Source organism: Lampetra planeri, chromosome 50 (genome assembly GCF_965212315.1).
Source record: "Lampetra planeri chromosome 50, kcLamPlan1.2.h2, whole genome shotgun sequence".
Taxonomy (NCBI): domain Eukaryota; kingdom Metazoa; phylum Chordata; class Hyperoartia; order Petromyzontiformes; family Petromyzontidae; genus Lampetra; species Lampetra planeri.
This window is the reverse complement of record NC_136156.1, coordinates 8,918,933-8,931,835: the sequence shown is the minus strand read 5'-3', so window position 1 is coordinate 8,931,835 and position 12,903 is coordinate 8,918,933. Positions and strand designations below refer to the sequence as shown.

The 12,903-nt window shown below is 44.1% G+C and overlaps 1 protein-coding gene across 11 annotated transcripts in view; it reads right to left on the bottom strand.

Moving 5' to 3' along the window:
• LOC144734204 (clathrin coat assembly protein AP180-like) overlaps window positions 1–12,903 on the bottom strand; it is a 140,139-nt gene that overhangs the window by 85,531 nt on the left and 41,705 nt on the right. For 10 of the 11 annotated variants that reach the window (XM_078616297.1, XM_078616300.1, XM_078616298.1 and 7 more), the window contains exons 5-9: window positions 12,387–12,480; window positions 10,610–10,721; window positions 8,396–8,502; window positions 5,549–5,590; window positions 2,317–2,397 (exon numbers count right to left, since the gene is read on the bottom strand). In XM_078616297.1, the coding sequence (XP_078472423.1) occupies window positions 2,317–2,397; window positions 5,549–5,590; window positions 8,396–8,502; window positions 10,610–10,721; window positions 12,387–12,480 (436 nt within the window). The remainder of the gene's footprint in view (window positions 1–2,316; window positions 2,398–5,548; window positions 5,591–8,395; window positions 8,503–10,609; window positions 10,722–12,386; window positions 12,481–12,903) is intronic. The other variant, XM_078616304.1, reaches the window with a different exon arrangement.

Below are 12,903 nucleotides of genomic sequence, written 5' to 3'. Positions count from 1 at the left end.
GCTCTCCTGGGTAAAAAAAAGTGTCTTCGTAATCACTGCATTTATCACATATGTAACAATAAAAGTGTTTTTTTCTTACAAGCTCAGTGCAACGGCCCATAAGCAGAGCTGCCGTTCTGAGAGCTGCAGACTGAATTGTCGGTGCGCGCCTGTGTGCGCGCGTACATGCACATGCGTGTATCCATACGGGGAGTAGTCGCGTGATCCCAGAAGCAGATTATGTTTTCTCCCCAAGCTATTTATATCCCCCAATGGCAAGTGGTATCTAGACCCGACTTGAGTATTCCCTACGTTCAAGTCAAAGCGTCTCCCCTGGTCAAATGATAAATAGGGTTATAGTAATTTCCATTGGTAGCCTTCAACCAGATATATAAAATTCTACGTTATCATGGCAGGAGCAACATAGGGCAAAATCTCCCTCAAAGTTACACAAAACCTGTTTAAGTATGTAGGGCAGTATAGGAAATAAAATATATCAATTGGTCCACTGTAGCACAAAATTCTCCCTCTTTATGTAAATGAGGTATTCATCAGGCCAAAAGCTGCGTGCAGGCTGGATGCAAAAGCACGAGTGTCACCATTAGATCGGTCCTCTCGTCATGGCTTACATGCCACATGACATCACCATACTGCATGTAAAAATACAGAGTATTTTTTTTAGACACCAATTCGAAAGTATAAAAACTGTGAGAATACTAATTGAAACAGCAGCAGCACCATGAGACTACTGTATGCCAGTTTCGTCCTTGTTAGGATTCATCAGCACAATGTAGCCATCATTGCAGACTGCTGCATTAGGCCTCGAGGGCTGTGTGTGAACAGGCCCTCCGCTGATAACTGTGGGCAAAGTTTGGCACCGACTAAGGGTGATAATAATCCTCATCCTGTGTGTAGCACCGGGCAGGGGTCACAGTAAGATTGCAGAGCGGGCTGCCAGGATGCTGCCAGGAGACACACGAATTGCTTTGGTTTAAGACGAGATGGAGGCACTGCATTGTGACAAGGAGTAGAAGCCTGCATCATCATCATCAAAGCCAGGAAGGGTTGCTGTAGAGCTTCTGTCTGGTTTTGTTACAGCATGCTGTGTATAGGCAGGATAATGAGCAGGGGAGCGATGCATGGAGTGGAAAGGATGACATAGGGGAAAACAAAAACCTGAGACAGGCACACAGATACAAAGAGCTAGGAGAGACAAAGATAGGAGAAACAGAGGACATGGAAAACGCAAACTTTCACGGAAACCAACAGAAACACGAGCGGAACATGGACAAGGAGACAGAGAAATGTAACGTTTCAGAAGCCTTATACAAAACTCGTTTTTTGTAGACATCACTGCCACCATCGCCAAATCTATACAGCCAGAACCTATTCCCATCTCATACACTCACGCTAAAAGTACCCACAATAATGGATGTAAATATCAATAAAAAACAATGAATCATTAAATTAAATACTGTGAGGAGCACACAGCACCTGTTGTGATGACACATTACAACCCGGACCCCGAGCACCGCGCCAGCTTACCAACTCCTGTGACAAGGTCTCAGGATTTGGGGCTGCTTTCATGCCCTGACTGGTGAAGGGCGACAGTGATTCTCAAAAATCCTGGCTGTACTCGTCCTCTGGGATTTATCGAGAAGTTGGGATCCCGACGGGGAGTCCGAGTGCCTCTACGCGTGATCCACATAAACAGGAAGAGCTACACAGAGTTTGGGCTTGGCGCAAGTGGTGGCGATGTCATAAAAGGAAAGAGAAATACAGATGAAGGGACGTGGAGAGAGCCTTGAACAGGGAAATAGATAAACACAGATGGAAACAAGGAGAGGGGGTGAAAAAGAGATGGAGAGAGACACGGAGAGAGAATCAGACATGGGACATTAATTTAGAAGCTTGTCACACACCCCCTTGAGTCATCTCCCTTTATTTTGTTGCTTACGTCACTTTCTGAATGGTTAAACAGTTACCCATACGGCTTTTTTTCTAATAACAAGGGAAATGTTTCTGGCAAGATGGTGCAACGCAGCCTCCAAGGCACTGGCATTTGGAGGCACGTGGGAAATGAAAATTTTGAAATCTCAGGATGTAAATGGTTCGGCAGTGGGCGGACCCAACGGCAGGTGGGCGACTCGGCCACGCCACTGCGGACCACTCACCGCAGGCAAGATTGCTGCCAACACCAAGCATATGTATGGGAATGCGGGGGGAGGCAGGGGGTGGGGGAGAGTTTGAAGGGCCACCTATTTATATGCACAGCCAGCAAAAGAAGCAAAGCATCAGAAATCTACAGCGGGTTGGCACAAGTGCCACTAATATTACCGTTTCAAAGGTCAGCTCTTTAAAGGGGGACTCCTTTTCCCCATGGAGTTTCAGATCATGCAGGACTTGTGTGGACAATACCTTTGCATGGAACACATCCACTCGCATTAATCCATGCACTGATTTTTATCTACACCGATACAACACGAGCACAAATCGGGTAAATGTATCAATTAGCTTACATACCTTTAATTGGTCCTTTAAAAAAAAGTGCTTTTACAAAGTAAGGCAATAAGATATCTTTATACAGCGTGCACATTCATAGACAGTCTCTTCTAATCCCTTTGGATATACATTTTTTTGTAAAGTTGTTGGGCGCCTTGGAGGGCTTGAAATGGCCATGTCGCACACGTTGGAATCACCTTCACCGACATCCTGCACTTAAAATGTAGGGAAACTGGGAGCGAACGAGCTTCAAGTGCCACAAGTTTGATAGCCTCCGCTCAGTCACTTGCGACTATAAACACTTCGGCACAAAAATAGCTCATTCGTGGGTTAACACATTTGCAGATTGACACAAACCAACCCGCCCTTTGCGGAGCAAGTAGGACGGCCATGCAGAGGAGGGGTAAGTGTGGCCATTTGAACCGATTCCTAGAGAAGCAGTGCAATGATAAACTCTTCCAGAGCCATTCTGAGATTGATGCTGCCTCCTAAAAGGAGTCTCCTAAAGAATGAATCTCATGTTTAGTCATTATCATTGTTCCATGTGTTTACCCAAAAACGCCTCAACCGTGCATCAAGACTTTTTTGTAGGATCCTGCCACGTTATTGCAGAAGAGGGCGATGTTGCTGCTGTGCATAATCCCCAATTGAGTAATTTTGCTGATAACTTCAGCATTGGGATTTATTGGCCAATACCAGTTAACAATGTACGGCTCTTTAGTTTTTTTCAATTTTAGCTATGGGAGGAAATCAGAGAACCTGGGAGGAAACCCCTGCAGAACAGGGGGAGATGGACATACAAACGCCACACAGAGTGGCGAATCAAACCCAGGGATCTCTTGATGCGAGGCGCCGGTGTTAACCACTGCTGCCCCTCCGTCCTAATTTAGTGACAAAAATGGCAATAAAATGTTTAAAATATCTAAATGCAAAATAATTGCATGGCTAGGATATGATAATACAGACTCGTGACACCACCTCTAGGCCAGCACACACACCCACACATCGGTGGCCTCCTTCACTTCACAAGCCTGCAGTAAGTGACAATTCTTCCTTGGCTGTTACTTCCAAGGACCGATGCTAGAAGTTTTATCAAAAGAGCAGGATGTACCGTTGATAAAAATACGTTGCATTGGGGAAAACGACATGTCTCGGACCGTGTTCGTGAAAAACGGCAGAACCAATACTGGTGCCGTGGCTGATTATTACTTTAATGCGGCTGGCTCACATGAAATCGATTTCTCCAAGACGATGGTACTTTGCAAGCCGACTGGCTATCAACAAAGATTCGTTCACGAAGCCATCCATATATACAGACAGACACAATTTGAACCGACAAGACGGTTTTAAACTCAATCATTGTTAAGATGTCATCAACCACTTTGGGTCATGACTTGATTTGTGTTTTATTGGCAACTTCTACCGTCAGCAGTGTGGATGGGTGTAGCGAGGTGCAATGCCCCCCCCCATCTCTACCCCCCTCTCTCCCCCTATCTCTACCCACCTCCCATCTCTCTCCCTCCCCCCTATCTCTACCCTCTTCCTCCCCCCATTGTCTAACACACTTGGACTGTGCCCTCGCCTTCAGCTCCATCTCTATCTCTACCCCCCCATATCTCTCCCCCCATCTCTACCCCCTCCCTCCCCCCATTGTCTAACACACTCGCTTTACTCCTAGTGCTTTACTCCTACATTAGCACTGGCTGCCCAGCCCATGCCGTTTACGCCACACAGCTTTGCTCACTTTGAAAACCCTTATAAGCAGTTGCATTTGAAGGCTTGCCCCCTCTTTTCTCTCCGCCTGATGAAGACCGCTGGTGTGGCGATCGAAACGTCGTGGTCTTTTGCTTTTATTTTTAATTTTAACTTATTTATATATATATATACATACAATTTTTATATCTACGTGACTTTACCTCAAGAACCAAGACTATGCACTACTACTACCACTGGGCAGCCTTGCTGCCACGTTGGACTTAAACAGTTGGATAAAGGGCTGGAATATAACTTGTGTGGCGCTACAAACTTTGCACGGCAGTTCACGGTCACCTCATGCGGAACATGTTTTGGCAGCTAACCAAAACGTACCTTTTAAAATAGCTTTCAAAAATATCGACGATGACGGTATTTGACGTTAGGTAATACATATTTTGCTGACCATCTCCCGGCACGCCTCCTCCTTCGCTTTATTCACAATGTTCTCGTTATACACAGCCCTGCAGGCGTGAGCCGTATTAGTTGGGAACGTGGCTTAGATGAGAACTTCCAACTGACAATGGAAACCCGCAGTGAGCAGTTTCACACAAACACCCCAAGGCATGTTTCCCTATAATTTGTCATCCAAAAGTTTCGAGTTGGGGTGGCAGGGGTAATAATTAATATTACCAACATTAACACTGTGAATAATATAAACACCTCGGTCACAGGCTGGCAGAAGTGCCGATGATGTCATGTCAGCCATGTTGCATACCTGTCAACCCCTTATCAGTGCCGACCTTATTACCGACCAATTAAGACCATATTGGTCACCCCATGCCCTTGTAAATCTCAACATTCATCCTAGAAAGTCCCATCACAAGGGAGAAACAAACACTTTTTTTTCTTTGTCCGTATTGAAACGGCTGTACGCTGTATGGACCTTAAAACTCACTTTCCCTTTACAAGAATATGGTACACCGTATCGGTTGGCAGGTATGACGTTGTATGGGCGTTGGGTTGTCTTTCTAGCAGCCGATTGGCCGGTGGAGTGGGAGCGATGATGTAATCCATAGCAACAGCTCTTCCGCGAGTGAGAGTTATGATCTCACTGCAACATCCATATTTACTTTGACTTACGATATATTTTCTCTTAGGAGGTTTAGGATCGTACTGAAATCGCAGCCTGCTTAAGGATCTTGGCAAAGTTCTCAAGTGTCGTTTAGTCACAAATTAGTGCACAAAAAAATCTAAAACGCGAAATTTGGTTTCCATTTAATTTGGATAATTGTCAGCTCTGAGAAGAAAAAAAAATGTCAGTATCCGTGCCACGTGATAATCCTTTCTCTGTAGCAAAGCAATGTGTACGCACCTGTGCAATGTCTGGAATGTCTCCCTTGTCAATTCCAATTTGCTGTAAAACATTATGAAGAACATTTTACACGTTATTAAAGATGTCAACAGCATAGCAGAAGACAAAAATAGTTATCTGATAACAATACATTGTGTTACGTTTTTAGACTGTTTATACGATTATTCTTTGGGTCTTTCGGTAAAGTCAGGTAGATAGGTTAAATTAATAAAAATACACAAAATCTACGACGCTTCGATCACAACACAAGCGATCGTCATCAGGAGCCTATCTACGTGACTATACTGAAAAACCCAAAGAATATGAATTCCTGCAGTCACGAAAGCTTTAAGTCAAGATTTTTATACGATTGTTTATATTTGAGCTAGAATTTCCCAATTCATATTTTATGATAGTGGAACATCTTATGGCTGCTTGGAGTTTTGCAACAATGAACGTCTAAAACAGATGGATTTTTTTCCCCAATGTTATGTTATATTCAAATAATTATTCAAATAAATACAATACTTTACACTAAACTGTTCAATATGAACTCCATTGTCCATAGAGCCATCAGAGGCATAGATAACCACACTGCCTTGTATCCATGGGCGTTGGGAGTAGAGTCTGCATTGCTGTGGCAACCCAACCCGACAGATCCCAGGAGATGCCAGACTCTGGAGTTGGGATTCACCGTTTGAGCAGAGTCAGACGTTTCAGAGGCAGGCCAACCCCAGAATCAGATACGATGCCGTGGGTCAACACGGAAGCGAGATGCATGCCGTGACATTTTGAGTCTTGCCAGTGTCAAATCACAAAGTGGAAAGTTAAGAAAGAAATTCCTTTTTGTAAGGATTAAAACTTAAAAATGTAAATTTGAAATAAATTCAAAATTATCTGTGCACAGAAGGTGGTGTCTATGTAGTAAGTATTCAGGAGGCTTTGACGACGGGGTCGGAGGCACACTTATTTATTAACACCAACTTGTGCACAGTAACGGGTACACACAGTACTTAAAGGGGTATCATCCCCTTCACTCGGCTAACAGGGAGACACAACATCTAACCCCGCTAACCTACGCCTAAGTCCTCCACTACGGAGCTAGGGGAGGCTACCTATCCCAGCCCTGGTCAAGCTGGGATCCCGGCACCTTGAGTCTCCAGACCGGCTCTTATTAGAACGTCAGTCTGGGCTCTCGGGGCCACGCCACCGGCTTGCCCTGGTCGGCACTGACAAGGACAGCGAGCCAGGGGAGCTCCGGGGCCTATTCTAGCTGGTCTTCAGTCTTCGCTGGTTTAAGCTAATACTCGACCTCGAGCCCTCCGGCTCACCACCTTTTATAGTACTCGGCCCCCAGGAGGGGCCCGTGGGGGATGCAGGTGCGGACGTCGGTGTGAGCACCTCCTCTGTGTATGGCCCTAACCACGCCCCTTGTGGTTGTTAGCCATCCGTGCCCATACACAATTACACCTCTACATCTATGTGCAATGCAATTCTAAAGCCGTAAACGTGTACTGTACTTATCTGTTGTGTGTAAATAGGTGAACCCATGCAACTTTTGACACTACGTGTTCTGCCTGGTGCATTCTGGGTTAACATTTTTTACATTTGACGATTATTTTACAGACATTTTCTAAATAAAAACAATTAATCCTTCGTGCCCATCAAAAAACACATTCTGGCTCATCGCTCTCCAGCCTTATACATCGGCCTTGCACCTCTGCTTCTTGGCCATGGTAAGTGAATCCGATGAACCAGTAGCTACAAATAGTTTTTTTGCACCATTACACTTTCAATATTTCGTTCATTATTTCAACAAAGTTATTGTTACATAGATATTAATTTTGTTTAAATATAAGTCAAAGGTTTTTAATTAAGGATATTCTGTCCTATTTATTCATTATTGAAGTATGTTTACACATCACCATAACTGGAAAGTCTGTTCCCCCATTATGCCCACCAGAGGTCTTACTGCACATTTTGCTCGTGAAATAAATATTTAGTTCAATCACTCATTTATGCTTGTTGACCCAGGAAAGCCATATATGTGCATCGTATGTAATATATGTGCATGGCCTACAGCTGTAAGCATGATAATCCTGCCTCCAGATAAAAATAAGTCTCATGACCCTGATTTAGCGCACAGCAACACAAAACGTAATGTTTTTTTTACGTTTAAGATCACTTCAGAGCTTGGACTGCCGGCAGAGAGAGCTGGGGAGGGAAGCAGTGGGCCAGGCCAATGGGGATGACACATCAGGGGGCCAAATCTCACAGAGCCCATCGGCTCAGAGCAGCTCTGTGGGCACCCTAGCCCTGGTGCCGCTCCTTGGCCGGCACAGTGCGGACCCTGGCAGTGGCGGCGATGGCGTTAACGAGGCATTACCCCAGGGGCACAACGATGGGGGGGGGAGGGGGGTATACCTGCGGTCTACAATGAACCAAGCCCAATAAAACACATCTGGCTATCGAATCAGTAGAGCTTAGTTCCACCCCCTCTGAGGAAATCCTAGACCGATGGACATGAAGCAAGACGCAGAATAACTAATTGTAATTAATGTACCTTTAAAGTACTGTCACTGAGACTATATTCTTGTTAACCCAATACACGGTGCAACTAAAATAATATATCGTTATAGCCTACATATTATTGTATACGAGATTCAAAACATCCATTGAAATAAGGAGTTGCGCCCCTGTATTACCCCGTTAGGAGAACACCCAGAGTCTGAACTCTTGCTCCATTGTCGGAGGACACCTTGAAGCTGATACAGTCCTGCGTGTCATCTCAACACCCATTGCTACACACCAACTGTTAATATGATGAGATTTTTTTTGTAATTTTTATATAATAGTGTTGCTCCTTACCTCGGCAATCTTGAAAAATTCAGCGACACGCGTCATCCGAGTGAGAAATTTCTTGTAAAGTTCCAGGGCATCCTTGCTTTGCGTTTTCTTCAGCTCAAAGAACTTTTCTGTTCTCACAGACAACAGGTCACAATCCACAAGCTCGTCAGGTGATGCTTTATCTTTTTTTACGATGATGATGAATCGCTTTAGAATTGGGCTGAGTTGGGTAACAGAGGATCCTGCCCATTTACTAACAGAATAATAGCACCTAATTTACTCATTACTGATTGCAGCAAAACAATTGAGCCTCTGCATTTTATTAAATGCAGTGATTAACGAGTTGAATAGCCTGCACATTCAGAACAAGTATTAGCTTAATTACCCAGTTAAGGACAGCATTATGAAAACGCTATTTTTTTTATGTATTAAGCAATTAAAAGTGTACATGGATAATTAACCAGTCGAAATGAAAGAAACTCATTGGCTAGGGCGCTCGGTGTCATGTGACACACACATAACACAGATAAGCATGAAAATACCCAAAACATGTTGTTTCAGTTATTTTAAATAGCCATTGTCATTTGAAATACAATTACACTCAAGGAATGGAAGGAGGAATGGAACACATTTTTATTTTCAAGATTGTAATGAGAACAGGACTATATCAATTGATATTAATAATCAACTAAATCTAAACTAAACTATTTTTTATTTTACCAGCTAAGGCCCGCTGAGCTATATAGCTCTTTTTCAGAAGTGACTTGACCAGAAATTATAGCTCAACAACAGTGGCGGCTTATCACGTGGAAACTTATCGCTGATTCTAAATGTGGATAGAGACACCAGAGGACCCGCAAAAAAAGCCACGCGACCATGGGGAGAAAATGCAAACTCCAAATATATAGGCGTCAGGGTCGGGATCGAACCCACGACCTCCCGTATACCCGGCGAGGTAGTTAACATCTCGGCACCGTGGTGCCCATAATCAGATCTACGGCATATTTATGGTCCGCTGAATCCGGGAGCCTGGTTTGCTGGATCCCATCATGAATTTTGTTTGTCGCCAGGAACTTATGTCGAAATATGCCAAAGCTTGGGGGCTGCGAGGGCATGGTGGAGGAATGGGCAGTGGAGATGGGGACCCGTGTGTGGCTGCGTGGATGGAGACCCGCATGTGGTTGCCGTCTGGATGGGTACCCGCGTGTGGCTGCTGTGTGGATTGTATGGGGACCCGCGTGTCGTTGTGCCCTCTTACTTAAATGTGGGAAGTGGTAGTGTAGCGGTTAGCGCTGCGCTCGCCAAGAACCCGATTACCCAAGTTCGATTCCCACTCGCAACCAACACCATGTGACAATTATCTGAACTGGTCCTGGGCCTCCCGAGGTCGACTTTGTCTCATATCTGAGTACCTGGTGCAGTTTTTCAACATCGGCACTCGGGAGGCAAAGGCGGTCGGGCGTTGCTGGCCACCCACCCCCTCGTGTGCCGTGCTGTCCTTCATTGGTGCTCGCTAACAGTACTTGCGCCAACAGTCTGTTAGAGGCTATAGGGGGGATCTTTGTCTTACCGACTAATAAGACGTGACCATCTCCGCTTAATTAAATTAGTACGATACATTTCAATACATTTTGGACAATTATATACATTCATTTTTCTGCAACATATTAACCTGCAATTAAAACCTTTTCCTTATTTATGACATTATCCCAGTCTGTGGGCCTACAAACATTCACTTAAATAACTCAGAAGATGATATAAATCAGAGAGTCCATATCCAAAATGTACTGGTGGATTGTGAGCAATAAATAACAAAAACACTTACAAGCATCCATCTCACCACTAAGAAAAAAATGAGAGGTTGGTAATAACGAGCCTTCGAGGGAAGCCTACGCACTCTTGTTAAATAAGTAAACCATGGACGAGTTTTGATGTAGAAGTTTCATAAACAGGGTGTGTGAAGAGGAAGAGCAAGGCACGTTGAGGTACATAGGCAGAAAGAGGGGCATGAAGAAAGGAGGCAGAGAGAAACCAACACAAGACCCACAAACACGTACAAAGACACGGAGATGGAGACAGAGGGGAAAAGACTGGTAGGCCAAGACGAGACGGACGCATAAAAAACAAAGGGAGACCAAGACATGCGGAGAAGGACCAGAGGGACGAGCAAAGATGGAGGCAGCGGAGCAATGGGGAGACGCAGCCACAGGCAGCATCGGGGCTGCCACCTCTCACCCAGCAGGTTAATGACCCCGTCGTTGTAGCAGGCAAAGAGACGGATCATGTCCTTGAAGAGCAGTGAGAAAGCAGCGTTAATCACTCCGTTGCTGAGGTCACTGGGGCTTGCCTGTCAGCGACACGCGACACGGGTAGACAGAGAAGCACTGCATTAACAATTGGCGAGTGAGTTCGGGTTATGTTTCCATACACAAAACGCAAGCCCACCCAATTACACATGACGCAAACGTGCACCATCCGATTTGCGCAGTTGGCTATGTATGGTATAAAAGAAGTTCAACATACATACAATTGATGTTTAATGGTGATGATTCTTGTTAATTCAGAATATATGTATTTTACCCAGATAATCGTAAGAGCTAAAACCTAAAATATCATAGAATTAGGTCGGAAAACCTACATGCTGTACTATTCTTTAAGGTAGCGAGATGTTAACTCCCTCGCCTGGTATGCAGGAGATCGTGGGTTCGATCCCGACCCTCACCGCCTGTATATATGGAGTGTTCATGTCTCGCTCTCCTCTCTCCTCCCGGAGGTCACATGGATTTTTCTCTGGGTCCTCTGGTTTTTTCCTCCACACTTAGAATCTATAAGCATTTAGAGTATTTGGCTGCTATACATTTCCACGTGATAAGCCACTTCCTTGAGAACAATCATTTATGGCCATGTCGCTTTTGAAAAAGAGTTATATAGCTCAGTGGGCCTGCCCTGGTAAAATAAAAAGAGTTTAGTTTTAATTTAGTTTACCCGGTGCATCGCCGATCCTGCATGTGGATGTATCTCAGTGTCGAAACAACTCGCCGATGATGCCCACAATGTGCTGTATTACAGAAAGGAGTGCCCAGCATGCGAGCATCGATTTTACTCATGAGAAATTATTCATGTTGTTATATAAAGAGTAATACAGCTATTTGACTCACAATTTCCATCAGAATTCTATTGGCTGCAATTGTCAACCGTCCTTGATGGGACGAGAACCAATATGATGCTTGTCAGGCTGCAGAGACTATCACTTTTGTGGGCAGCAAAATCTGCCGTCTAGAAACAAAATGTCACCCATTTTGGCACCCCAAAGCGAGGGGAGGGGGCGAGTTAATGTGCATTTATAGAGAAGCTAGAAAGCTGAAATTTGGCACAAAGAGTCAAGATAATGCACATAACCAGAACATTTTAAATGTAAGACTTTGGGCACCCAACATACACCTTTATGCTTGATGCTGGGGTAAAGTAATTCATATATTGCATGTAATTGTAAAAGTAATAATGTATATTACTCCCTGTTCCTGTTCTGCAGTAATGTGCCTACTTTATTGAGGCCGATATTGGAACATAAAATAAAGTTTGATTGATTGACAAGTGGTGGTAGGCATAACAAAATAAAGATGTTTAAGGTAAAACAAATTAAAAAAAATACAATTTAAATTACAAAAACGACACCGAGTTTAAACACAGCCATTACTTAAACAGAGCTCCTCAAATTGCCAACCCACTCGCAATGTTCATCCGACTCCACAATATCAACATTTCCGCGATCAATGCTTCCAAAACGGAACTCGAGAAAGACTTACGGAAGTTCCAAAAAAATCTCATCAAGTGCAATAGCTTGAGCCCATTCAGATCTTAACTGTATTGGTCACTGGCTGCAAAGCAGATCGAATCTAAATTGTAATTGTTTGAGTTCCTAACAAAACTACACTGCACACTTTTAAGACACTCACAACACGTGTCATAGTAATTCCGGTTAATATTATGACCAGAGGAATTGAGACATTACATCAAAGTCGAGCAGAGCATCCACTTGTCCTTGCAAGACAGGCAGAGCCTTGAGAAGCTTTTCCACATTCATACTTCTCATGAGACCTTCGTTGCTATTGGAGAGAAGAAACGCGCGCATTGGGTTAGAGGGAAGCATTGTAACGGAAGATGTCGCAGTAACACCGGAAGGCAGCACCTCTCACCAGTTATAGCATTACCCAGGGCGCCCGTATTCCGAAAAGAGCGTGCCGGGGTTATTTGTGCGACACATATCCCAACATATTGGGAATGCAGGCAGACCTCGGTTCAGCGCTCGAGGTGCGTTTCCCTGAAGAAGTGAACCCGAATAGAATCAGCACTGCATTGTATATATGGGTTAAGTTCCTGACAGACTTATTTCTATCGTATGAGCAATATACAAGGGCTTGATTAGGGTATCGATAACAGCGCGATTAATAATGCAGATGGTAAATATTAATTAAATAATAAACATTACAACTTATAATGCACTGTACTCAAGTGTGTTCTACTGTACT